Genomic DNA, 14,696 nt, shown 5'->3' with positions numbered 1-14,696 from the left:
AATACATACAATTATCAGACATTCAAATAATTTTTAAAAAGGAAAGAGAGCCTAATTGCCAAGCTATTACTTATTGTAATCAGCACCAAATGTATTTTTAAAAAAAATATTTAGTTATTTAATTCTTTAAGAGAGAGAGAGAGGGCGGGCTTGGGTATGCGTGCAAGGTGGGGAGGGGCTGAGTGAGAGGGAGAGAAACTCAAGCAGACTCCCTCATGATTGTGAGGCTCCACACCTAGTGCGGAACTGGACGCAGGGCTCAATTTCAGGACCCTGAGATCATGACCTGAGCTGAAATGAAGAGTCAGACACTTAACCACTTGAGCCACCCAGTCACCCCAATGCCAAATATACTTTTGACTCAAATCTCAGGACTAATCAATGTTTCACTTCCTAGGTCAATAGGAAAACACAATAATGTACTGCTCTTTTAAAAACTTGAGATATAACTGACATATAACATTATATTAGGTTCCGGTATACAACATAAGATTCAATTTGTATATATCGTGATGTGTTGCTTTACATGGTTAACTATTTCTAATCATGGTCTCTGTACAAAAATGTTAATTATCTTTTTCTGGATTTAAATTCACAAATTTTCAGCCTGAACATTATTCAAACCAATAAAAATGCAGACAGCAAGGAGTAAGCAAAAATTACATATAAAATCCAGTTTTACTAGCCCCCCAAAAAAGGTGCTCACCAGAAACAAACTGGTTTAAAATTATTATTTAAAAAAATTATCTTTAGGGTCGCCTGGGTGGCTCAGTCAGTTAAGCATCTGACTCTTGATTTCAGCCCAGGTCATCATCTCAGGGTTGTGAGATGGACAGAATCCTCCCATTGGGCTCCATACTCAGCAGGGAGTCTGCTTCTCTTCTCCCTCTGCCCTCCCCCCACACGCTCTCTTTCTCTCCCTCTCTCTCTCTCTCAAATAATAAGTAAATCTTTTTAAAAAATAAGTTCTGCTTTAAAAAAATTATCTTTGAACTTAGATGGCAAATAATTATGTAACAAATCATTGTCTTTAATTTCAAATAAAATTAACCTTATCAAAAAGTAAAGTAATAATTACCATTTATTAAGGCCTTTATATAAATTATCTCATGTAATCCTCATAAATCCTCAAGAGGCACATATTATTATTCCCAATCTAGAGCGAGTAAATTAAAGTTTATGTAAGGTTAACCACCTCCCCATCATTATCCAGCTAAAAGATGGGAGCGCCGGAAGTGAGATGCAGGTTTCTCTGGAAGCAAAGTTCACACCTCAACCACCAGGACGCCTTCCCCAGATATCTGCCCCTGATGTGTGAAGGCCAAGTGTGTTGACGGTGATCTCTACCAGGAACTCTGAGTAGCCCTACCTGACAGAGGCCAGGAGGAGAGTGCAATCGCCTCCTCCATAGCAAAGAGCTGACGAAAAACAACTTCTAGAAGGCTGACTAGACCGTAAGCATGAAAGGGAAAGGAGAAAGAACTTCTGGGCAGAAATGCAAATGAAACTGGTTGGCTTTAATTCTCCTGAACACTACTACTGAGGTTCCATTTGTGTAAGGCTCTCCACTGGGCACTGGAAGGAGCCATGCATATGTTTCCTGCGTTCAAGTGGCTCAGGCTAATGGAGGTCAAGAAAACAAGGAAATTTGCACTTATGAAATGTCTCCTATTTGCCAGACCCTTTCACGAACTATACATACTCTCTTATTTCATACACAATATAAATGAAACATATATGTAAACTGATAAGTATCACATAAATACTAAGGCAGAAATCTGAACTAAGTGCTATGAGAACCCTTAAGAAGACCTTTTCACTCTGCCCTGGAGTACGGCAGGCTTCTCAGAAGAATGATTTGGGGCTTTAATCAATTCTTAAAGGTAGGCAAGGAGCTTCTGGAGGGGAAGAAGCAAGCCGAGAGCAAGGGACTCCATGTCCATGGGCACTGATGTGTGAACCAAACAAGTCTGATATTTGGGTAGGAGGGTTGTGACAGATGAGGCTGATGAAATGGGCAGGAATTGAGGGATCTGAATTTTATCCTTCTGGAAGTTGTTGAGAGTCTATACAAGAGGAGTGGCATGATTACACCAGAATTTTGAATATCTGATGGCAGAGGGTTGGAGGGAACTAGAGACAACAGATAGTAGGACCGATCCGGGGCTTCGTGTAGCAGCCCAGGCAAACCATGCAAGAGACAGGAATTTTAAAAGTACCAGTGGGAACAGACATTGAGGGAGAGTCTGGAGAGTGTTCTGAGGTCAGTGGGCCAGGGCAGTGGTTGCTGCGACACTGGAGGGGAAATGCGGATTTACTCTAACTCCTATTTCTGGTTGGGGCTATTCAGTGATGCCATGTACTGAAGGGATGAGGAGAAAGAGCACATGCTGGGGAAAAGGGAATGCTCTCCAGTTAGAATACGCTAACCCAGAGGGGTCCTGGAGACTCCCAGGTAGGAATGCCAAAGAAGCATTGAGAGTCCGGGTTCAGGCTCAGGAGGACAGAAGGGGCCCCCGGTCTCGAGAACTGTAGATGTAGGGATAACTAAGCTGCAGGAGTCATTCACAAAAAAAGAGAAACAGCCCCAGGGAGAGGCCTGGCAGCACTGACATCCAGAGCCAGTAGGAGAAATCCGGAGAGAACTCAGGGTTGACTACATTTAAAACACCACACCACATACCCAACCATGACACCATGCAACCTGCTGAAAAGCACTTTTCCAGCCCCTTTCTCTCCTATCTATGATAGACAAGATCGGGGCGGAAGAAGCTGCCCTATCTTGACTTCTTTCCAATCCAGGAAACGAGCTGGACCTGAGTTATTGCTAAGGATGGAAAAGCTGTACTGTTCTTTGTGCCAATACGGTTAGCAGTCTTTTTGCAACCATGTAATTTGCTTCAGTGAGCTGAAGGTCTATACTGATAGTTGTCTCCTGATGCTAAACCAGTATTTATAAAAATGCAATATTCACTGATAACTGAGGGAAGGGTTATTCCCCCATCTGTAAAGAGATGGAGATGAGTGGATTGTGGAGCCTATATTCAAGGGGCAGAGCAGTAAATAAACAGGGAGGGGCACCCACTTCGGAAACAAAAACTCTGGGTTACCACGACCCTGAGTCACTATAGCATTCTACAGTAAAACAAAGAAACACAGCCCAGCACTGAACCCCCACTGAACCCCAGGGACTAGGGCACATCGAATGCTGCTCTCCTCTCCGCTGCCACAAACCTGGAGCCAGCAAGCAGGCAGCCTGTTTTCCAGACTGTCTGAGATCACTGTGCAGTAGGTCCAGGTGCAGTAGGTCCAGGTGATGGCAATCCAGCGACAGGAAGGGCTATACAAGAATAACTGCTTCCTTCACACATTTTGGCTCTAGTGAGTTCTCAGGCTTTATAGCAAAAGAATAAATGTCAGATGGCTCTTTGGGGGGTCGGTTTCATGACTGCTGCTGTCAAGGTACTTTGGGAGGAATGCCTTCAAAGGTGATTGACATGGAAATGCCACATCAGTCCCTCTGGGCTCTGAACTTTGCCATCTAAATATCAGTGACATGAGAACCGTGGTCCAACTCTATAGTTTATAGAAAAGATTAGCTCCAAGTGAACATCAGCAAAATATTTGTGCACACAGAGAATATTCTTATATGCCCGGACGGAAATGGTTAAGAAAAGATTTATGAAACAAGACTGATTCCTAGTGTTGTAAAACTTTGTAGGGGCACAGACAGCTGTCTGAACGTTGGGTCTATAAAACTCAGACTCCTAAATAAATAGTGAGTGACAGAGCCCCAATGGCTGATAGCATTTCCACCTCCCACACTTCACAGTCCACTAGAGTAAGGGTGTCTCTGGTGATAAGAAATTTGCTACATCTTCTCCAAGTATCATTCAGAGCATCTTCAGTAATCTGCACACCTCTCTGAGTTCAACCTTTTCCTGTGAGTGATGAAGGTTAAAATGGCAACAACCTAGATGAGAAAATTTTTGGCAGAAAAATTAGTCTTTGACAGTCCATGTTTTTTCAAATCACTGGTGAATTACTATGGTGACACAGCAAAGATCAAAAGATAGGACCAGGGCGCCTGGGTGGCTCAGTCGTTAAGCGTCTGCCTTCGGCTCAGGTCATGGTCCCAGGGTCCTGGGATCGAGTCCCACATCGGGCTCCCTGCTCAGCGGGAAGCCTGTTTCTCCCTCTCCCACTCCCCCTGCTTGTGTTTCCTCTCTCGCTGTGTCTCTCTCGGTTAAATAAATAAATAAAATCTTAAAAAAAAAAAAAGACAAGGACCAGAATTCAGTTGAACCATCCTACGGAGTAGGCCACCATTAAGATACTTCCTCCCCTTGGAACTGGTCTGCTAAATCCACAAGACATGGATTTTCACCGTCTTCCTGGTGACCACCAATGGAAGACACGGCTGTTGCTAAGACAATGACGTGGAAAGGAGCTAATATTATGGAGCACTTGACATGCGTGGGCACTATTCTCAGAGCTTTATATGTGTACTATGTCAGATAATCCTCACAACAAACCTATAAATGGTTATAATTATTATCCCCATTTTACAGTTAAGGAAACTAAGGCAAAGAGAGTCAAGCAACTTGCCCAGGGTGACACCACTTGTGGAAACAGCTGTGATTAAGCTCAGGCAGTCTGATTCCAGTGCCTGTGGTCTTAGCCTCTATGTACTGTCCGTGCAACAGACAATACTAATTAACTCACTCATTAATTTGTCTGTGAGTATTTACAGAGCACTTGCAATTCATGGGCACTGCGCTGGGTGTCAGGGATGTAACAGAGAGTCAAGCAGACACAGTCACTGCCTGGTGGAGCTTATGCTGAATATTCACATTAATCGAGTAATCACACAAATGAGTATAAAATGACCACTCTGACAGCCGCTACAGAGGACGGGCACGCAGTGCTAGGACACTTATAATCCAGGGATGGGAACTGCTGAAAGACCAAGGAAGACCTTCCCAAGGCAATGAAAATGAAACTGAAATCTGAAGGATGAGAGTTAAGCAGGCAAGGAGAAAGGAAGCTCAGTCAAGGCAGAGGCTCGGAAGCTGGTGGGCATAAGCGACTGAAAGTAGCTGAGGCTAAAACTCCAGAAGGAAGGGCACTGAGCAAAAGAAGGCTGTGGAGGGAAGGACCAGACCCGGCAGGGTCACATGGGCCATGGGAAGACTTTGGGCCTGTGCCCAAGAGCAAGGGAAAGCCACTGGAGAGGGCTGGCAGGGGACAGGACAAAATCAAATGTGTATTTTGAAAAGATCCTTCTAGCTCCAATATGGAAAAGAGACTGGAGGAGGCAGAATGGATATGGGATGACCAGTGAGGAAGTCAACTGAGGGTCCAAGGAGAAGACTATGAGCAGGGCGATGGTAGTGGTGGTAACGGGTGATGAGGATGCTGAGGATGACGATGATGACGACGACAATGGAGTGGAAGCTGAGAGGTACTTGGGAGGCAAAAACCAGCAAGTGATGGACAGGGCAGAGTCGAGCAAAGAGGAAGGAAGATGAGTCCAAAGAGCCCTGGCTCACGCAACCAAGTGGACAGTGGTTTCGCTCACAGAAATAGGGAACTCTGAGAAAGACTAGGTATGTGGGGAGGCATGTGAGTCTGATTTTGGACCTAGTGAACTGGAGGTTCCTTTGAGATATTCAATAGGAAATATGAAGGCCTGGGAACGTCAGAGAAAAGGTCTGAAAAGAGATAAAAAAGTAAGAGTTGGGGTGCCTGGGTGGCTCAGTTGGTTAAGCGACTGCCTTCGGCTCAGGTCATGATCCTGGAGTCCCAGGATCGAGTCCCGCATCGGGCTCCCTGCTCGGCAGGGAGTCTGCTTCTCCCTCTGACCCTCCCCCTCTCATGCTCTCTCTCTCTCTCTCTCATTCTCTCTCTCAAATAAATAAATAAAATCTTTAAAAAAAAAAAAGTAAGAGTTATTGTCATATGGGTAACAAATGAAGCCATGACACAGGTAAGACAGCCCAGAGAGGGGAGAGATGAGGGCCTAGAAGCAAATGTGGAGAAACTCCAACACCAAACCAAAGCTGGCTAATGGACACCCTATGATGTAAACAGAGACAAAACAGCCAGAAAACAGGAGGAAAACCAGGAGAGTCCGGGGTTGTGGATGTGCATAAAGAAACTATTTCAGGAAGAAAGAGCAGAGCTAAATGCTGCAAGGAGGTTAAACATGATGACGACTTAAAAATGTCAGCTGGATAGATCCACAAGGAGATTTTCTGTAACCAGAGCCGGAGCTCTTTGGATAGACTGATGGCAGTGGCAGCCAGACTGCAGGGGTCCAAGTAGCGAAGGGGGAATGGGGAAATGCAGAAAGTCACTACTATGACAATTTTGGTGAGAAGTGTGATTATAAGGAGAGAAGAGAGACAGAACACCAGGTGGATAGGGAAGGGCTGTGATGTCTCTGTTCTCATTAAAAAAAAAAACAAAAAAAAAAACAAAAAAACAAAATAAGGGCGCCTGGGTGGCTCAGTCAGTTAAGTGCCCGAGTCTTGATTAGGCTCAGGTCATGATCTCAGGGTTGTAAGACTGAACCCCGCGTTGGGCTCTGCACTCAGAGGGGTCTGTTTGGGGTTCTCCCTCTCCCATTCCCTTTGCCCCTTCACTCTGTGCTCTCTCTCTCAAATAAATAAATAAATAAATAAATAAATAAATAAATATTTTTTTAAAAACCCATAAACCTCGACTGTGTTTAAAAACCAAGGGCAGGTCGCCTGGGTGGCTCAGTCAGTTAAACATCTGCCTTCGGCTCAGGTCATGATCCGAGGGTTCTGGGAGCTCCCTCTCCCCCTACTCATTCTCAATCTCTCTCTCTCTCAAATAAATAAATAAATAAAATCTTTAAAAAACAAAAACCAACGGGCAGGATCCAGGGAGGAGAGAGAGATTATTGAAGTATAAGACTAAGAGAACGTTACTTGGAACATAATATACTCATCAATTCCTAGCCGTTGCCTTTCTGGAACACAGATATACTACTTGATGTGGTCAAGATAAGAAGATGACCACCTTCTGAAATAGTAACACCATGTCCTCATAAGGCCATCCTTTGTGGCAGATGACTTCTGGAGATAGTGTATAAATGATTTCAACCTACCATGTACTCTACTGAATCTCCTCAGCACCCAATTTAAAATATAGGGCAATCTGGGTATTCTATAGATATGGATGCTACAGAATCAGTGTAAACGGGGGACCAAGAAGGCCGTCAAAAATTCATAATTGCAATGGAGATGCCACAAAATAATCTTGGGCCTCAAAGAATGCCCTTAGCATCTGCATTCACTACCACTTGACTGAGTTTTTAGGGAATATGCAGGTACTGAACAAAAGATAACAGGATTACACGTACAATGACATAACTGGGGAGAGAAGCTGGTCCTTGAGACATTCTAAGAAGTTCTGTGATCCACACAAATACTGACAACATAATAACTCCCATAAAAACAGCAAGTATTTCCTTTGACAAAACCACCTTCAGTGAATTATACCGTATGAATACATAGTAAGCAAGCAGCATGTCAGCACCCCAGTTGGGTCCCAGGTACTGGGACCCAACTGCTAAGCTACCCCAGGACCCTTACTGCTAAGCAGGAAAAAAAGAATTATTCTCTAAGTACAAAACTTGGAATGCACCAGGATCTCTCCAGCAGGAGTGGCACAACTGGGTGCTCGGCTTGGGTAGCAGCTGAAGTATTTCATTCGTAGGCTACCTGTCATCACTGTAGAACATGACCTCACCATTTGGGTTCAGTCCCTATAGGCTCATTACAACCCACAGTAATAAACAACTCATCTAAAACATCTCGTTACTTTAAAGGCTCAAATCCTTTTTAAAAAAAAATCTTTTTAGCAATGGCTAGATGCATGGAATAACACAAGCTTCCAGTTGATTGGTGACCATCCTAGGGCAATTCCTTGTGGTTGGGCTGTCTTAGTTGTATGAAAAAAATTAACTTGGTATCGTAAGAAGAAAATCTGACTAAAGGTCAGGGAAATCCCAGCTCTGCCACCACTCTCTTAACATGTGACCTATCAATACATCGCTTAATCTAGGGGAGGGTGGCATTAGCTGTAGGATGAAGGTCTCTTTCAATTCTAATATTTTCTTATCTCCCCCTAGGGGATTTTGAACCATCTTCTTTTAATATCTTTGGATACCTCTTCCTGAAGGCATCATACTGCATATTCACCAAACTGTTTCCTAATCAACTGTTAGAACGCTGTTAGGGAAATACTGTACATACAATATTATGAAGTATCCCGAGTTGAACAGTGTCTTCTCAAAATGCATGGCCACCTAGAACCTCAGAATGTGACCTTATTTGGAGCGAAGTTCTTTACAGTTGTAATTAGTTAAGATGAGATCATACTGGATTAGGGTGAGCTCTTAGTCCAATGACTGGTGTCCTTATAAGAAGGCCATGTGTAAACACGGAGACACAGAGAGGAAGGGGACATGAAGACGGAGGCAGGGATTGGAGGGACACATCTACGAGCCAAGGAATGCCCAGCAACCACCAGAAGCTTGGAAAAAACAAAGAAGGATTCTCTCCTAGAGCCTCCAGAAGGAGCCCTGTCGACACCCTGATTTTGGACACTAGTCTCTAGTACCGTGAGAAAACAAATTCTGTTGTTTTAAGCCACTCGGTTTGTAGTACTTTGTTAGGACGGAAAGTAACATACCAGGTATTGCTATGCTGCAACTGGTAACGCCTCAGCTTGCTCTCGTGGTAACACACGAGGACTGCTAACATACTACAATTCCTCAGACCTTCTGAATAGGATACAACACTTGGGGAGTTCAAGATCCTGGTTTCAGATGATAAAAACAGCCCTGATGATTCTTTGGTTTCCTTCTAGTGGATGCTAGGGATTATATTTTCAAAAAGGTAATTTCTCCTCTTACTTGAAAAAGTTAATATCCCCTCTCACAGAAACTACATACCTCTCCCTTAAAGCTATCAGCCTTCTGGAAGGGGGACACTTTTTGCCTCCCTGCTGCAACCAGACTCTCTGTCTGAGTGACTCCTGTGACCTATGATACAGATTCGCCGTCTATGAGATCCTGCCAAGGCATACACCCCTGGGAATTCCATCATGTGAAGCAGTTTCAGAACACACCACCTAAGGAATAACTACTGGGGACCACAGAGCGATGTTCTTGTAAAGCTGTTAATTTAATCTGTAAAACAGGAATCTCTAAATAATAGGAAATGATGTAAGAAGGCATATTCCTTCAACAATCCCAAAAGTTCAACGGATTTCTAGTCTAAGTGAAAAAAGAGGCAATGAGAGACTTATTCACAGCATCATTTTGGGTCCCACAAAGTGTCAGGAACATGTTATATTTCTGTTTCGGTTTTTTAGTTGTTTGCTTAGTGAATCTCTGGTTTATGGATTTCAAGAAGCAGAGTATGGACATCAAATTCTTCCATATGCCCAAACTAGTCATGTAAACAAGAATCGCTCACATGTGTCAACTGAGGAGAGCAATTTACCTTTGCTGGCTAAGTGCTTGACTTTGGCATTAGCATCCCGATGACATAAATTGAAACACCTTTCTTCCCTCACTCGACGTTTTACAAAGCATCTACAGTGGTCCAAGAACTCTGTCAGGATACAGACTGAAGCAGACATGGTCTCTGCCTTCAGGCAGTTCACAGTATGGTGAAGGAGACAGTCCCACAAAGAAATGAGGCAACATGCCCAAGAATACTCAGGAAATAGAGATATAATTGCCTATTGGGCAAGAACAACGGGCAGGGAATGGAAACCCTTTAGCGGGAAATCTTTATGGACAAAGAAGTGGCTCCTGGATGGCAGCGTGGGTGAGGAGAAAGCCCAAGCTCCACAGGCACCCAGAGTTCCCAGCTCTGCTTCCTGGCTAAGTAAGCTGGAGAAGGCACATGAACTCTCCGAGCCTTAGTGTCCTTCTCTGAGAAATGTTGAGTGATGCCACCTACATCACAGGATTCCTGTGACGCCGGAATGAGGTGATAGGTATGAAACAGAGTGTCTAGGACACAGTGCATGCTCAATAAGTATTTAGTTCCCTTTCCTTTTTCATTCCCCTGGACAACTATGTGAACTAACAGCAATATATGCTACAGGAACATAATCACCGCAAGAACTATGAAAACAACAGCAACAAATCCATACGTGGTCAGTATCGTTTATGTTTACATAATAATCATTATCCTGAATGCTAACCATTATATAGATCAATCTTTTCTTCTCATCCCAAATTTACCATAAACACATATATGAAAACAATCTTCAGAGAACAGAGATTTATCATTTGGGGGCTTTGTTCAAAAAAATAAATCTTCAATGAGTATGCATTTATCCGGCAAGATTTCAATAAAAATTTCAGCTCACTAACAGTTTCGATGAAGCAGAAAATCTATATATTTATAAAGATTAGCATCTATACATCTCTATGACTAAGCCGTTATTCAGTAGACTCGGTAAAAATTAGTTTAAGGAAGTTCTTTCGTTTCTGCGTGGACATTGCCTCACCAATTATCCTCTCTGAATACCTTAGAAAGTCTTCCAGTGGTGCTGGAGGGAGATGTTACCTGTTGGGGATCCAGCTCCTTCATATGCCAACTACTCATCCTGAGCCAGGACCCCCCAGCCACCTTGTATATTTTATACTCCACTTCTCAAATTGGTTCATTTCTCTCCAAACACTTCTTGCCCTCTCTTACCACCATTCTTTCTTCCCCTATGCCATTCACCTTGCCTGAAATACCTTACCTTCCCATCTTCAGCCAACAAAATCCTAGCCCATCTTCTAAACCCAGCTCACAGCCTGTCTCCACGGAGCTGACCCGGGCCATTACCTCCCACGCTCTCCTGACCTCACTGTCCCATCAGCATCACATTCACTGGTGTACTGCTGCTGGGGCTGTTATTTTTTTTACTCTTTGTTACTTATTTTACAATTTCCCACTCCCTTTTCCCCCCAGCTGAATAAGCTTTCTGAGACCAGGAGCCACATGTTAGAATTGAGCATACTCTTTTGCACACTGTTGATATTTAGATTTATTCGTTGGTTAGCTAGAATACATGAGGTATTGTGATAGGAAATTTCAAAGTCCTGGGGCACCTGGGTGGCTCAGTCAGTTAAGCATCTGCCTTCGGCTCAAGTCATGATCCCGGGGTCCTGGGATTGGGCCCTGGGTCTGGCTCCCTGCTCAGTGGGGAGTCTGCTTCTCCCTCTCCCTCTGCCTCTTCCCCCTGCTCATGCTCTCTTTCAAATAAATAATAAATAAATCTTTAATAAATAAATAACAATTAAAAAAAAGAAAACTTCGAAGTCCTTCTTCAGCATGAATAGCAGTTTGCACAATATGAGTGACTTCTTTTGACATCACAACAGATGACATTTCTGAAAGCTCAAGATGAATAGATGAATTAAACTATTGGCATACTGTTTTCCCCTGCAGAAGGTATTTCATTGTGACAAATATTTTGAATGGCAACAGAATTATACAAATAAACTATCTCAGAATTCAAGCAGGTACTTATTACAGCCAGCTATATTAAGTAATAATAGTGTTTGTATTTTAGTCAACAACTTATTTAACAAATTATTCACTGAGTCCCTAATTTGTACAAGGAACCATACTAAGATCCACCGGGAGAAGAGATGAATAAAAAACCAGCCAAGTCCTCAACACTCAACACTTTAACTGAGGAGACAGACTTAAAAAATTTTTTACAAAACAAGTTAAATGAGCAATACAATATAGCTAACCTGAGTAATGTGTGTGATTCATTTCAACTGGTAGGGCTTAGGAACCATCCATCAAAACAAAACAAAACCACAAAAAGGGACAAGATGACATTGGAACAAGGCATTGAGAGATAATTGGGACTCTGTAGACCAAGACGGCAGAAGGGGGATCGGGGTTATAAGATTAGCAAGAGCAAAATGTACAGACATGAACACACACCCTCACCCATTCTAGTTTCTCTCAGTAGGTGATCTAACCTGCTACTTCATGAGAAATTGAAAAGGTCATTCCTCTCCTGCATCTCACAACTGCCTCTGCCTTTCGCTCTATCTCAACAGTTTCCCCATTCTTCCCTAAAGCTAAATTCTCCCAGTTGTTCAGGACCCTCCTGCTGCTTGTCTAATGTCTCATCTTGTTGCAGCGCTCACCCTCCCTCTCCTTCCTTTTGCAGACAAGTTTTTGAAAGCATGGTCTGTACTGGTTGTCTCTACTTCATCTCTAATTCATTTCAGTTACATAAGGTTAACTGCCTCTTGAATCTTTTTTATTCAGTAGAATAAAGAGAAACAAGGATTTACTTTCTGATTTCCTCCTTTCTTTGTTTTAAAATAAGTTAACCAAAAAAAAAAAAAAGTTAACCAGTTATTTCTTTTTAAAATTTATTTGCTATATTCAGGAAACAGAATGAATAGTCTCTGCATAGGATTTGTCACGTCTGGAAAGTGAACAGCCGAGACTCTGCGTGTTTCTAACCCCATTGAGAACGCTGAACCTTAAACAAGCCCTTCTTTCCATGTGCCTTTCCTAACTCAACTCTTTACAGTTCTTCAGATGAGAAGAGACAGTGTATACAATTCATCCTCTTTGACAATATAAAACAGGTCCTTTTAAGGAAATTATGTCACACGAGCTGGGTCCTTAATCTTTTCTAGGAGATCAGGGTAAGGTAAGGCTTGGTACAGCCACACTGTACTGATACACCTGCAGAAGCATCCCAAGCTAAGCCCCTTGATTTATGTTCTGCTTCTCTGGCAGTTTCATTTACTAAAGGAATAATAGCTACGATGGTCTCTCCTCTTATATACGATAAATAGCCAGAACCCTCCATAACTTACTTTGTTCACCTTTCTTTCCTTCAAAGCCAAATTTATCAGCACCCATTAACCACCTACACCGATTTCAAAAAATGCAAAGACTCACCCATATGATATTTACACTTAAGTCTTTTCATGGACAGTGAGTGTTACATATACGATTCCATGAACTGTTGGACAATATATAGATCTTAACTCATCTTTTCAGATTTCCTTTGCCATGAACTTCAGTTCACTGAACAATCTAGTTACCCCCCCTTCATCTCTTAAAAATAAATTTATCCCCCACACACCCTGCTTTTTAAATATAACTCTCCTTAAAGCAGATAAAGATCTGTATCATTCACTTCTCTTCTGTCCTCCTACAGAACAGTGTTTACAGACCTCCCAACTACACTGGACATTACAGAAATTCCATAAATATTTATCAACAGGCAGATTTATATTTAATAATATTGTTAAAATTTCCATAACAGTCACCAAATAAATGTTTTGACTAAAGACCAAATGGAAAATTTCAAGCCCACCTCTTCAGACCCCGTGTAAGACTCAGGTTAAGATTACAGATGGAAACCCACATTCCATATGTCTAAATACTTAAAAGTTATATATCAAGTTAAACTATTAAATAAAATATGGTCTCTTCCTCCAATCCTGACAAATATACCTTCAACCACCTGGGCGTACAGGAACGAATTTAGCACTTCTAGACTCCTTGAAGTTCCACAATATAGTACATGCAGGCTTTAAGCTGTTTGGGGTCAGGAAAATTCCAGTCAGGTACTCAGAATATGGGGAGTGGGTGTGTAAGGGCTGGGCACACCCCCTTAACCTCTTAGGTCCTTCTTCCCATGGGGAAATGTGGCCAGAACAGGGTCCTCTAATTCACAGGTCCTCTAATTCACAGGCCTCTGTTGCCGGGACTGAAGGCAATACTGCATAATTTACCAAAATGGAGAATTTACCAGATCAGTCTTATTACACTCGGTTAATACAGTAGCGGAAACTAAATATATAAAAAAAGATTAAGTAGTAAAACCTGAAACTCCAATCCCCAATCACTTCAGTTCCCTCGAGATCTACAGTAAAAAAGAGCCTAATATTTATCTGACTCTACCCTACAGCCTAATGTAGAGTCTGTGTTTTTTTTTTTTTTTTTTTTTTACAAATTCATACAATTTACAGGACTCTATTCACAGCTAGAGGGAGTTAAGACAAGAAGGAGCAGAAGAAGAGGGAAAGGAGGAAAACATCAAGTATTAGAGATCAGACATGCAGGTCTAAGAAGACATTTCCCTTGTGTTCTGTCACTTGTCTGAAGAAGCACATGACACCATGACTAACCATCTGATCACAGCCGTGAGTATCCCTGCTTGCTCTCACTAACACACAGATTCGTGTAGTCCGTTCACGGGCCTCATAAAGCTCCTATTCTAGCCACTGGGTCCATGGGAAGGCAAGCTGAACCTTGTCAATGTTTAAACTGAGACTGATACCAGCTCTCTCTACACCTCACCATAATCTGCTGCCCTGCAATTTCTACTTCACTTAGCAAGAAAATTAATTTGTTAATTTGAAAAAGACTACTAAATAATTCTCATCCCAATACATACATACATACTCCACAGGAAGGGAAGTATTTCAACTGGAAATCTTATTTATGTGTACTTACTGAGATTGTACCATTGTCTAGACCTATGGACAGTCTTCTTGTTTCCGGGTTAAAAGACATGCATGAACATGGAGCTGAAAGAAATGAACATGTTGATGAAATTAACAAAATGATGATTCTCACTGATTCAGGAGTGACTAACTA

General features: G+C 42.4%; 1 protein-coding gene across 1 annotated transcript in view; it reads right to left on the bottom strand.

Annotated features, from left to right (window-relative positions):
- The window catches only part of WDFY2 (WD repeat and FYVE domain containing 2), a 175,705-nt gene that overhangs the window by 75,934 nt on the left and 85,075 nt on the right, over positions 1–14,696 (bottom strand). The window contains exon 3 of the mRNA XM_036101319.2: positions 14,553–14,626. Within this exon, the coding sequence (XP_035957212.1) occupies positions 14,553–14,626 (74 nt within the window). The remainder of the gene's footprint in view (positions 1–14,552; positions 14,627–14,696) is intronic.

Source organism: Halichoerus grypus, chromosome 4, assembly GCF_964656455.1.
Source record: "Halichoerus grypus chromosome 4, mHalGry1.hap1.1, whole genome shotgun sequence".
NCBI classification, from domain to species: Eukaryota; Metazoa; Chordata; class Mammalia; order Carnivora; family Phocidae; genus Halichoerus; species Halichoerus grypus.
The sequence above is the reverse complement of the archived record's forward strand: the minus strand, read 5'-3'. Positions and strand labels throughout refer to the sequence as shown.